We start from the raw sequence: 11,987 nt of genomic DNA, 5'->3' as shown, positions 1-11,987 counted from the left end.
CGGTGGGTCTGGGCTATTCTATTTCTTTGTCAGAAGTGCCCTTTTTTTTGGATAAATCCGGAAATCTGGATTTCTGAAATTGTCTGGGTCTTCAGCACTTACATGACCTAATTGTGTTGCCAATGCAGTAAAACTCTTAAGGGCTGGTGGGGCACCTGAGGTCTATTTTGGCTATTACAAGGCCTAGAGTACCCATATTTGCTGTAGGACATTGTGTGTTATTGGGGATTTAAAATCAATAGTTTAAAAAGTATATTGTGAATCGATTGCTATGGAAACCAGCAGCCATATTGGATTTTGTGTACCTTTTTCAATCCCATTTTATTGCCTTATTTATCAACTGCTTCACTTCTAACTTGGCTTGCCAACAGTAAATATGTAGCTCTTAAATTTGGCTAGTTGAAATTTTGATATAAGCCTTAGTTTTTATTGTATGACACTTACAATTGGGATGTTGCAAAAAAAAGTGAAAAAAATTGAAAATTCATGCTTTTTAAGCCCATAAATCAAAGGCTACTCCGTTTATCAAAAATTCAACAAGCCGAAATTTAGAACTAGGTGTTGTTGGTATCCTGTGAAAGTTACATTGAAATTGAACGAGAAACAGAGCAGAAAAATGGGATGATGTGTGAAACAATAAGATTGTAAGGAAACAGCCGATAAAGGTTATAAAAGGCTGGAAAACATGTGCTTTCGCAGAGAAACCTGACACACAAAACTCAGCTTTAGGGTGTAGCAAGGCTTACATATGTTTCTGGATATTGTTTAGGAAATGTCCAGTTACTATAATATGTAATAACCCCGATTTGCATAATTTGACACCAAAACACGATTTCTAGGTGCCCCACTGGCCCTGAATAAAGCTAAAATCGGAAGTATTTCCATTTGTCCTTGTTTCTTTCAGCGGAGCTGGTGAGCCACGCCACCCTGAGGCTGTCTGAGCCAGCCTGTCCTCTCAGCCGCGCCTGGACGGAGGAGAAGCAGTTGAGTCAGAGCAGCCGCGCTGTCGGGCAGTTGTACGCGCTGTGTGTCCCAGACGAGCCGCAGGAGAATGAGCTGGAGGAGAGCCAGGTACCCTCTCTTCTCCTCTCCTGTCCTGTCGTGGGCATGTGGGGCTGAACTAGCAAGTCTGACCCCTACACCAATCGCGACCTCAATGCTTTCTTGTCGTATCTCCCATTTTTTTAAACTGTGAAAATGTGACTTCTTCTTAACTCTTTTTATCCTAGCTGTACCCCCACGGACTCTGTACCAGTCCTGGGGCCGCCACGCTGTATGAGTCGGAAGTCAGTGCGTATAGTTCAAAGTGCTATAATTCTTACATTTATTCTAAGGTTTTAAGGACATTTTGCAGTTATATTAGAAATTGAATGTAGTTTTTTTAAATGTATGTGGTTAAGAATTACACCAATTGCACAAAGTAGATTTTGAGGTTTATTCCACCCTCGAACTTGACCCTGATTGCCGCGCCCACGACTTCCCATTGGATTTTATAGATCTAGATCTAGCCCTACCCATCGAGCACAAATTCCAGTACTGACCCCTTCACCATGATCTGAATCGCTATTAGATGAGTCTAAGTCCTGTTTCTTATCATCCACTACAGAATTTACGGCACTTATTTCAGAGTCACTTTCGTCAAATTAGTATCATTCCCCCTCACAACCCAGCGCCACTTCAAAAAGTACTTCGTCGATCGTGAATGTGCGTTTTCGAGACATCTTTCAAGCTTCTACACCCATAAAAAACAAAGAAACCACTGTTCATTGGAAAAATAAAATATTCAGACAGAGCTACCATCGCCGTATTTGCGTATCTTGGTAATTACAAGCAGAACTAGCTTCTTTGACGAGACCGTATCGCTGTTCAGAGTATACTCGTAGCCCGGACTGGTCCTCGTTACGAGTATACTCGTAGCCCGGATAAAAAGAGTTAAGTTCACTCTTTTTATGAACTGTTTTCACCGTTTAAAAAAATGGAGATACGACAAGAAAGCACTGAGGTCGCGTAATGTGAACATAAACTTGTGGGTACTGTGGTGTCGTCGGCTTCTTCTTTCCTATCAAATATCTATCATCTTTATCTCTCCTTTTTTAAATGTTTGTTACTGCAAAGGTGTGGATGGTCGATATCAACCTGGATAGACCACAGATACCTTAAATATAATTAACACAAGATACAGAACGAACACGCCATGTTGGTTAGCCGCCCAGTACAAGCTTTACTGAGTTACTGTATTGGAGAGCCTTCCTCCTGCTTGAACAGTAGTTTCCCTTGTCGGGCTCACAACAGTTACACCAATACATTATGGTCCAAGATATACTGTTACAGTTACTCTCTTGTAAAACTTCCAATCTGCGGTACCAATGTGACCAGACCTTATTGTTTTGCTAGTGCTGTAAATTTCTTACTAAAACTAAACACCTCTCGGGTCTTTTATTAACAGAAAAGAGGCCTCGCTGCGGAAGTGCTCAGAGCATGCTGGCTCATGTCATCGTTGCATATTACAGCATTCTCAAAGCTCAAATTTTGTGCTGTATAAATGCAGTCCATTTTTTTGGTGGTTGTTTGTTATTATTGTTTTGTAATTATTATTTGTAACTTTTGTAATTATCATTTGTTACTTTGACATGCCATAATCATAATTATTATTGTTATTGTGATTATCATGATGAATATTCGTGAAATAAAGATTGTTTTGCCATTTTTGTTTTTTGCTATGTCATAAATGTATTATTAATACTACTATTATTATTTTTATTATTGTTTTATTATTATTATTATGAATATTATGACAATGGTTTTTTAAAATAAAAATTGAATTTCAGATTAAATACCCGCCATCATTTTCCTGCCTCCTGCTCCATGATTGCCTCTGCAGTAGTGTTTAACAATTTACAGGGACATGTTTGTTGGTTTGTTCTTTTCTCATTTTGATGAATAATATGACCTGACTACTTGTGAGAAAGGAAGGATTCAAGTGGTTCTTTTGTTCTCTTGTCTTTCTCCCAACAGAAGGATGCGAAAAAGCTCCTGCCTGGCCCCAGCTTTTGCTACAGTTACTACCTGCTTCAGCGTGTCCTGGAGAAAGGAGGTTTTGCCGTCAAGGGCGACTCTACCGTCTGCTGCCAGGCTCTTGTGCTGGTGCGGGAGCACGCCAAGATGCGGAGGACAGCCGAGGATGCTCAGGCCATCGATGTGGTGAGTGCGCCAGAGTCATTGCTTTTTAAATCCGGTAATAATGTCCTCAACCGCTTCTTTTTCTAGATCACATCACACTTGAAGTCTGGTATCTATCATATACTGGGCCGTCCTGCTCAGTTCATCGGTCGGCCTGTACAGCTTCTTTTATAGTGGTCCTGAACTGCAATGTTTAAGAACTTTTAAAAGCTATTACAACGTTGCAGGAGGGTACGAACTTAAGGAATGAATGTAAGTGGTCAATGGGCGCTTGTGTGGTTTGCTTCTTTTTTCACATCAAGCATCTGCTGTCCATATCTCTCCTCATTTATTTTTGTATAGTACTCTTGTATTACATCTCTAATCTTTAGCACTTATATGGTTTACTTGTGTTGCAAGTGCCGTAATACTTTTACTAAAACCTAAAGGAATAAATGAGTTTATATTATATTTCCTGTCTTGCAGCTTGAAAATATACCCATATTACATTTTATGTTTGAAATTATCTGCATATCGAAGGATATACCACCTATAGGGTGCTTCAAAAAGATGTTGTGTACTCCCATTACACTTGCAGCATAATATAACATGCTTTCTTTATGAGAGTGACAGGAATCTGTAAATGGAGTAAAATGTAAAGGCCTTGGTCTTTCAAATGTCGCTGTGAAATTGGATAAGAGAGGTTTGATTTTAGACCTGCATGTTTGCCGACAATCGTCTGAAATCCGACAATCGCGACGCGACCCGACCCGCGAGGCGGCCGATGCTATCGCTAGGCCCACCTGTATCAGTCAATGTGCGTAGTGCGAGGCCTGGCCGACTGCCAGCGTCCCCCTTTTCTCCTGCCGGCTTTGTCGGCACTTTCGTTTTCGTGCCGACTGCCAACGTCGGCGCTTCCGACATAATTGTCGGAACCTGAGTAGAAATGCGAATACGAAAAAGGACGACGACCTAAATTATTTACTTTCAGTTTCGTGCTCGAGCGGCCATTTTGAATTTCGTTTTGTTGACAAATTCAATTGTTCAGATCGTGTGGATTCATTTCAGTCCGACTCACTTAGATAATAGAATCTAGATCTAGATCTAGATTTATATACTCTAGATCATTATAGACCTCAATGGAGGATTCATATTCCATTTCTATTTTGTCAAACCCTATCAAAGGTTGTGCTTTAATATTAATGTTGGTAAAAGGCATTTCATCAGGTGCGTGAATTATTTATTTATTTAGAATCTAGACTCAGCTGAGCCCCTCTGTTCGGAATCGGATGCGGATTTCTAGATCTAGTTCAAGGCCTCTTCCTAGATCCTATTCACTTGTTCTTCTAGATCTAAATCTAGATTTATTTAGTTTACTAGATCTATATGGAGGATTCATATTCCAATTCTATTGTGTTATTGTATCAAACCCTATTATTATAGATTTAGTTCATTTAGATCTAGCAATATGTAGATGTAGATCTAGGCCATTATATTATGCTCCTTGTAAGCCTTGTTTGTTTTGGAGTGTGGTTTTTTAATTTTAAAAATGTTTTTCATTTTGGACTTCTGCTGGCCTTTTCACATGAGGCTCGTTGCAGGTTCTTTTTTGGGGTAGGGGTAGGGTTAGGTCTCTTCTTTGTTGTGTTTGTTGGGGTGGTCGCTCGTTACTCGGAAGTCCTTCCTTATGACACCCACAAAAGCTCTTTGTGGGGGGGGGGGGGGTTGTGCAAAATTTTCAGACAATCTGGTTGAGGCTCACATGCAGGTCTATGATTTGTTGCTAAGAATTTCGTTTTGAGACCTCTGATAGGATAAGAAAACATATATGTGTGATCGGATGATGATGATTTTTGTCTTGTGATCCTGTGGCTAGTACGACCCGGACCTACTGCCGAGACGGGAGCTGTTTTCTCTGTGTCTGAATGCCGTGGGCACTTGTGGGGCTGAGGTACAGCAGGCGGCCACAGAAGCAGTTCTGGAAGTGGCCCGGGCGGCCAACGGAGAGCCAGGAGCCACAGAGGTAGCCCCTGACGAGGTGGAGGTGTTGCTTGAAGCGCTGCACTCCCCGGCGACCGCCGTCAGAGATGTGGCTCTGCAGGTAAGAGCCAGGCTCGCCGTACTAAGGGTTGTTCAGAATTTTGGGTGTTGCTTTTACTTCTTGGGCAAAATTAATCGAGAGCTTTCATGCTTTTTGTTAGCTTTGTGACAAAGTCATGCATCTTTTTAGGACTGTCTTTGCTGAATTGGGTCTACAGCAACTCTTGCGAAATTTTGTAGTTATGATTTCGAAATAATAGAAATAGCAGGGGACCCTGTGAATTAAATGGTTACTGAATGCAAGTTTGTAAAGAAAGTCCAGGAATGTTGGTGAAATACCCCAATCAGTTTTCCAGATAAAAACCTGATGTTGTTCAAACTACTGTCAGACCGTATGGATTTGACCTATTATTCTGTTGAAATACACACTTATAGCATGTATTCAATTATGTATTATTTATTGCAACTGATTTGCTTCTAAGTGAGCATTTAATAAAATTTGAAGTAGCTGCTCACCTGACTTGATCATACTTCTTCCCCCCCATCTCCCCCCTCTCACCCTCCAGTGCCTGTGTGAACTGAACGAAGTGCTGCCCTCTATTGACGAGAACTACGACCTGGCTGTGTTGGTGGCCCGCCATGTGTGGGTGGCATGCAGCGACCCACAGGCTCCCATACAGCAACTGGCCAATAAGTGAGTCACCTGACAACTTTATGTTTAGAGATTCTCTCCCCCCTACCCCTTCTGTAGGTCCTATGAAAATCAGTGAACATTGAAAATCATCTATTGTCTTGCCTTACTTCTTTACTGTCTTCTCTTTCTAAGTCTTTTGTTAGCACTGTTGAATGTTTGCCTTCAACTGAGCTCTCAGTTAGGTTAGTTGGTAACTTGCCAAATTATGAGGCTGATGACTTTGGTTCGAACTCCTAATGGGAAGGTCTCGAAATTAATTTATTTTTATGTTTTTATGGCGGAGAATATGATATTTACAGCATTGAAACTGCATAGAAGTATTTCTCCTCCCACCCCCCCCCCCCCCCACACACCTAATACCAGTATCAATGTGCAGGCGGTTGAAGAGTCCCATTGGTATGTTGTTCTTCTTTTCTTTCTCTCTGTTGTTTCTTTCTTGTGTCTTGCTTTTACCTTCTAGCACAAATTGATTATAGTTGTCCCCCCAATGACATATACTTTACATGTGTACCCTCCCTACTCTGCTACTCCTCCGTGCATCAGTCTGCGCGAGGAGCTGGGCCTGGAGGAGCCGTACGAGGAGCTGTGCACGGCCATCGTGCCCGACACCACCCACGACCAGGAAGTGGTGCGCACCGGCGCTGCCATGGCGCTCTCACAGGTCCTGGAGAAGCACCAGACGTATGTGCCAGCCACACTGCACACCTTGCTGGAGCTGTATCAGGAGAAACTTTATGTAAGTTTTTTGCTCACCTTTATTTTGGAAGGCTGTAAGATTCTAAGAAAGAACAGCCTTCGTGCCATCTCCATCCCCACCCCGCTAAGAAAGAAAGAAGAAAAAAGAAAAGCTGATGAGAGCGTTTTTCTGAGAAACATAAAAACAACATTTTGGGTTTAGTGCTGATGAAATTGTCCGAAATGGTCGCCATTTTTAAGGAGAAAAGGATTGTTTTAGACCGGCTGACATCTTGGACAGTGTCATTATGATATGAAAAGACGCAGAGGGGGTAGTGGGAAGTGGTCGTTTGTTCAGGTGGTTGTCTCAGACAGATGACAGTTAGAACAGGTTCGACTGAATCTCTGACTGTCTGCTGGGATGCTGTATTCCAGTTGACCCATGTCGATTTCTGACTGGCAGGGTGGAAGAAATGCGCCTTGTCGACTGTTTGAATTGTGTCAGTGAGGGGCATAAAACGTTATGATTATAATAATAGTAATAATAGTAGTAATAATAATAATAATAATGATAATTATTTTCCTGAAGAAGCCTAAATGGGCGAGAAGTTGGACATAATTTATGATGTTATAAAACTTCTAATATTCAAGTTTTCCACCGATAATTTTTTTTTGGGGGGGGGGGGAGGTGTTCTGCTTACTGCAATAATAACGGTAATGATAAGGATTATTGTGAGGCATCTTGATGAAATCAGGCACTTGTCAAAATGTTGAAATCTAAGGAACTGGTGTTTTTCTTGCCGTCAGGCAGTTTTGTTCTAATTTTAAAAAATAGACATCACAACTTTTATGTTAATTTAAAAACACATTTCTGTGTGGATTTTACTGAAAAACATTGATTAAAGGCACAAAAAATGTAAATTTTCAGTTTCTAAGGCCTCTCAAGCTAAGGAAGTTGGCAAACTTTAGCTGCTATTTTCTCACTACTTTTATCTCTGAAACCAGATGACCCTCACCTCCTCCAGTCACAAATATCTTGACTTTTTTCACCAAAAGCAAGGCGAATCAACCGGCTTTAAAATGATACCAATAACCCCTTATGACCAAAAATTGAGGAGCGCCTGATTCCACCACACTGAGCCACAATTGCATTTACAAACATGTGTTGGATTTCTTCTTCCCTGCAGCTACCTCCCCCTCAAGTGGATGAGTTTGGCAGACTGAAGGAGGAGCAGCCCCCAGACATGTGGCCGGCCCGCTCGGGCATCGCCCTGGCCTTAAAGCAGTTGTCGCCCCTGCTGCCCGAGGACCAGATCCCGGTGCTGTTTGAGTTCTTTGTGCCGACCGCTCTGAGCGACCGAGCCGCCTCGGTCAGGTCTGGCATGAGGGACGCTGCTCTGGCCGCTGTGCAGGTGCATGGAAAGGTAACAGCTCTTGCTTATTCTGTTTCTACACTAAGCACTGTGGGCTGCACGTAATGTCTTTTGTATGTTTTAAGAGAGAATGTTTTTCGTTTTTTTGGGTGTTTTTTTCTATGAGTTGAAAACTTTCAAGAAACCAGGTACATGGTTAGAGCATAACAACGTGATTATGAAACTGTGGTTCGGATCCAGTTCCACAAAGGGCAAGCTGTTGGCCTTGTGGCTTCTATGATGTCTCGTGTGTGTGTCTCCATTAGGAAAATGTGAACACCCTCCTGCCGGTCTTTGAGCGTTTCCTCATCACCGCGCCCGACACGGCTGACTACGACCCCGTGCGCCAGAGCATTGTGATTCTCATGGGCAACCTGGCGCGCCATTTGGACTCGGATAACCCCAAAGTGAAGCCCATTGTGGCTCAGCTCATCGCTGCTCTCTCCACACCATCGCAGGAGGTAAGGGCACATGTGCTCTTGTCTGTTATCTTTCTCTCCTTTCTTTCCCTCTGTCTGTCTGTCTCATTCTTTCTTTATGTGCATGTAACTCACTTTTTCTGTCTGTTCTGTGATTTCTCTTTCCGTTAACTGATGTCTCTCTCTAACCCTGTGTCTGTTTGTTTGTCTGGCTTTCTTCTGTCTGTCCTTCTTTCTCTCTGTCTGCTTCTCTCCATTTTTATGTCTGTCCATCTGTATGTCTCTCTTTCTCTCTGTCCGCTTGTCTTTCTTTCACTGTGCCTGTCTGTCTCTCTAGAACATGACACTAAACAATTTATATTCGTTGAACCTTCTGCCTTCTTATTTATCTAAATTGTGTCATTCGGGGCAGTGTAAAGTATTTACTCCCCCCCCCACCAGAGCAGTGCTACTGTCTGAAGTTGTCTTTAGGCCATTTCCAAAGCATGATTTTATGCACAGTAGAATTGTAAATGGGCGGATTTATCAATGTCATGCTCATACTGTGCCGGAACAACATAGGAGGAACTGCTGCTTTTTTTTTCCTCATCTTTACTATCGTCGTTTTCCTCTACTTCTTTTGTATGTTTGTCACTCTCTTGTGAGCTGCTATTTCTGGGGTGCCTTGATAGTCGAAGCGGATTTTGTGCTGTTGAGAATAGAGAGGTGAGCAAAGTAAGCCTGATTCCCTATTTGGACTTCTCTGTTGACATCCACCCCTTGGCACTCATGGTGTAGTTTGCTTCTTCTTTCCTCCAACATCTATCGTCTTTATCTCCCCTCATGTTTTTGTGTGTTTGTTACTTTCTTGTAACACCTCTAATCTTCTCTAATATGACGTTATTGTGTTGCAAGTGCTGTAAAACTCTTACTAAAACTAAAAGACCACTGTATGTATATGTGTGTGTGTCAACCAGGTCCAGGAAGCTGTGGCCAACTGTCTGCCGGCCCTGGTACCGTCCATCAAGCCGGATGCACCGGGCCTGGTGTCCAAGCTCCTCTTGCACCTGCTGGACTCTGAGAACTACGGCGAGCGGAAGGGCGCGGCCTACGGTCTGGCCGGACTGGTCAAGGGTATGGGTATCCTGGCGCTGAAGCAGCAGCAGGTCATGGACACGCTCACCGAGGCCATCCAGGACAAGAAGAACCCCCGGAAGAGAGAAGGTCAGCCATCTTTATGTGTCTTCTTCTTAATCTTGGTCTTGTTGTTGTTGTTTTTGTCTTTGTCGTTGTTGTTGTTGTTGTCATTGTTGTTGTTGTTGTGTGTGTGTGTGGTAGTCTATCCGTTCGAAATGTTTGGAGCCCCGAAGAGTGTACTCTTTGCCAGGGCCACCGCCTCTTTTGTGTTGTTGTTGTTGTTGTTGTTGTTGTTGTTGTTGTTCTCTTCTTATTCTTCTTCTTCCTCCTCCTCCTCCTCCTCCTCCTTCCTCCTCCTCCTCCTCCTCCTCCTCCTTCCTCCTCCTCCTCCTCCTCCTCCTCCTCCTCCTCCTCCTCCTCTTCAGTGAACTGTGGAAGAAGAAGACAGTAGAGTTGTCACAACGAATTTTACTGTAATTCCAGGTGCTCTGCTGGCCTTTGAGATGTTGTGCAGCATGCTGGGCCGACTGTTTGAGCCGTACATCGTTCACATCATTCAACATCTGCTGCTCTGCTTTGGCGACAACAACCAGTACGTCAGAGAGGTCAGTGCCTTTGTCGTGACATTCTGGATTTGGGGGGTTCGAGGTTCAGTCCTTTCCTCGGAGATGTCTATAGCTGGTTCTGAAAAGTACTTAAATGGCCATTGTGTGTGGATAATGCTGTGTAGAGGAAACAAGTTTGTGATTGGTATGAGGGCGCCACTGGAAAGTCCTATTTCTTTTCTTACCTTTTGTTGTTTCTGTCTGTGTGTCCTGCTTTTTCCCCTGCACTAAATGACAGTAATCATGTCAATGTGTTCTCTTTATTCTGACAAATAAACAAACAAACTATAACAAGTTACTGATTGTACTTCAATAGGACCGGGCGGGTGGTTGACGGGTGCTCTATGGTTTGCTCCCTCTTTCATATCAAACATCTGTCGTCTTTATCTCTCCTCCTTTTTTATGTTTGTTACTCTCTTTTAACACCTCTAACTCTAACCTTCAGCACTTATATGACCTTATTATGTTGCAAGTGCTGTATAACTTTTTAAAACTAAACTAATCGAACTAACCAATGTCCCTCTCTCTGGAACAGGCAGCTGACGACTGTGCCAAGTCTGTAATGAGGAACCTGAGTGCCCACGGAGTGAAACTTGTGCTTCCCTCGCTGCTCAAAGGTTTGGAGGAGGACGCGTGGAGAACCAAAGCTGGTGAGTGGTGGAATTGTTGTGTTTTTTCTACTATATATAGCATCAAACTTTCTTCCTGAACCAAAATAGATACAGTTTTACTTTTTTGAGATGACCAAAAATCATTGATGAGGGGGAAAGTGGTCATCTTTAAATGGCAATATTCCTCCTGTGCATTTAGAAAAGAAACAAAGGGGGAAGTGGTCATTTGTACTGGTGTTTGTCTTGGACAAGTCTCTAGAAAATGTCAAGCTTGATGCTGCGCTTGTAAATCCTGAAGTCGGGAAGATAAATAATGATATTGTTTGAAAATGAAGCACAAGAGGCCCTTTGAGTAGACATGAGGCTGGGAGGATATGCAGCCAACCTGTGGAAGACAAGCACATATTGTCGAGTGGAACAGTGGTCGTCTTAGACATCTAATCTATTTTGTGGGCAGGTTGGGAAAGATTTCTTTTTTTAAAAAGCTGAGAGAGAGGGAGGAAGGGAGGGTGGGTGTGTAAAGATCTATGGAACTATGTGCTCTGTATCATTGTAAAGTGTACTGAGCGGTTTCCTATTGGAAATGCACCGTACAAATGCAGTTTATTATTATTGTTATTAATTTTAGTATTAATATTTTTATTAGTATTAGTATTGTTATTATTATTATTATTATTACAATTATTATTATTGATATTATTATTATTATACGTTCTTACGTTAAAGAATAGAAGGTAAAAGAGAGAACATTTTGTCCTCAGGATCTGTGGAGCTGCTGGGAGCCATGGCGTTTTGTGCTCCCAAACAGCTGTCGGCGTGTCTGCCTAGCATTGTACCCAAGCTGACCGAGGTGCTCACAGACTCCCATCTCAAGGTACAGAAGGCAGGCTCTCAGGCCCTGCAGCAGATCGGATCCGTCATCCGGAACCCGGAAATTCAAGGTAGGTGGCGAGTGAACTGTTGTGATTCTTCATGTATCTATTTCTGTCGAAATAAGGTTGTAGTCCACATAAGTTTGTCTGTTGGGCTGTCTTTTTAGTTTTAATAGAGGTTTTACGGGGCTTGCAACTGCATAAGGTCATATGAGCGCCAGAAGATTAGAGGTGTTACAAGAGAGTAACAAACATAAAAAGAAGAAGGGGAGATAAGGACAATAGACTTTTGATAGGAAAGAAAGAGCGAACCACACAAGAGCACCCACCAACCACCCACTAGGCTGTCTTGCTCATTCATAGCACTGTTTACTCAAAAATGCA

General features: G+C 42.6%; 1 protein-coding gene across 1 annotated transcript in view; it reads left to right on the top strand.

Annotated features, from left to right (window-relative positions):
• The window catches only part of LOC101850214 (eIF-2-alpha kinase activator GCN1), a 55,648-nt gene that overhangs the window by 23,389 nt on the left and 20,272 nt on the right, over positions 1-11,987 (top strand). Inside the window, exons 24-34 of the mRNA XM_005111000.3 lie at positions 905-1,071; positions 3,016-3,201; positions 5,036-5,260; positions 5,766-5,893; positions 6,437-6,629; positions 7,756-7,992; positions 8,247-8,441; positions 9,356-9,602; positions 9,999-10,120; positions 10,656-10,770; positions 11,493-11,672. Coding sequence (XP_005111057.1) covers positions 905-1,071; positions 3,016-3,201; positions 5,036-5,260; positions 5,766-5,893; positions 6,437-6,629; positions 7,756-7,992; positions 8,247-8,441; positions 9,356-9,602; positions 9,999-10,120; positions 10,656-10,770; positions 11,493-11,672 — 1,995 coding nt within the window. The remainder of the gene's footprint in view (positions 1-904; positions 1,072-3,015; positions 3,202-5,035; positions 5,261-5,765; positions 5,894-6,436; positions 6,630-7,755; positions 7,993-8,246; positions 8,442-9,355; positions 9,603-9,998; positions 10,121-10,655; positions 10,771-11,492; positions 11,673-11,987) is intronic.

Source organism: Aplysia californica, unplaced genomic scaffold (assembly GCF_000002075.1).
Source record: "Aplysia californica isolate F4 #8 unplaced genomic scaffold, AplCal3.0 scaffold00983, whole genome shotgun sequence".
Lineage (NCBI taxonomy): Eukaryota > Metazoa > Mollusca > Gastropoda > Aplysiida > Aplysiidae > Aplysia > Aplysia californica.
The sequence above is the reverse complement of the archived record's forward strand: the minus strand, read 5'-3'. Positions and strand labels throughout refer to the sequence as shown.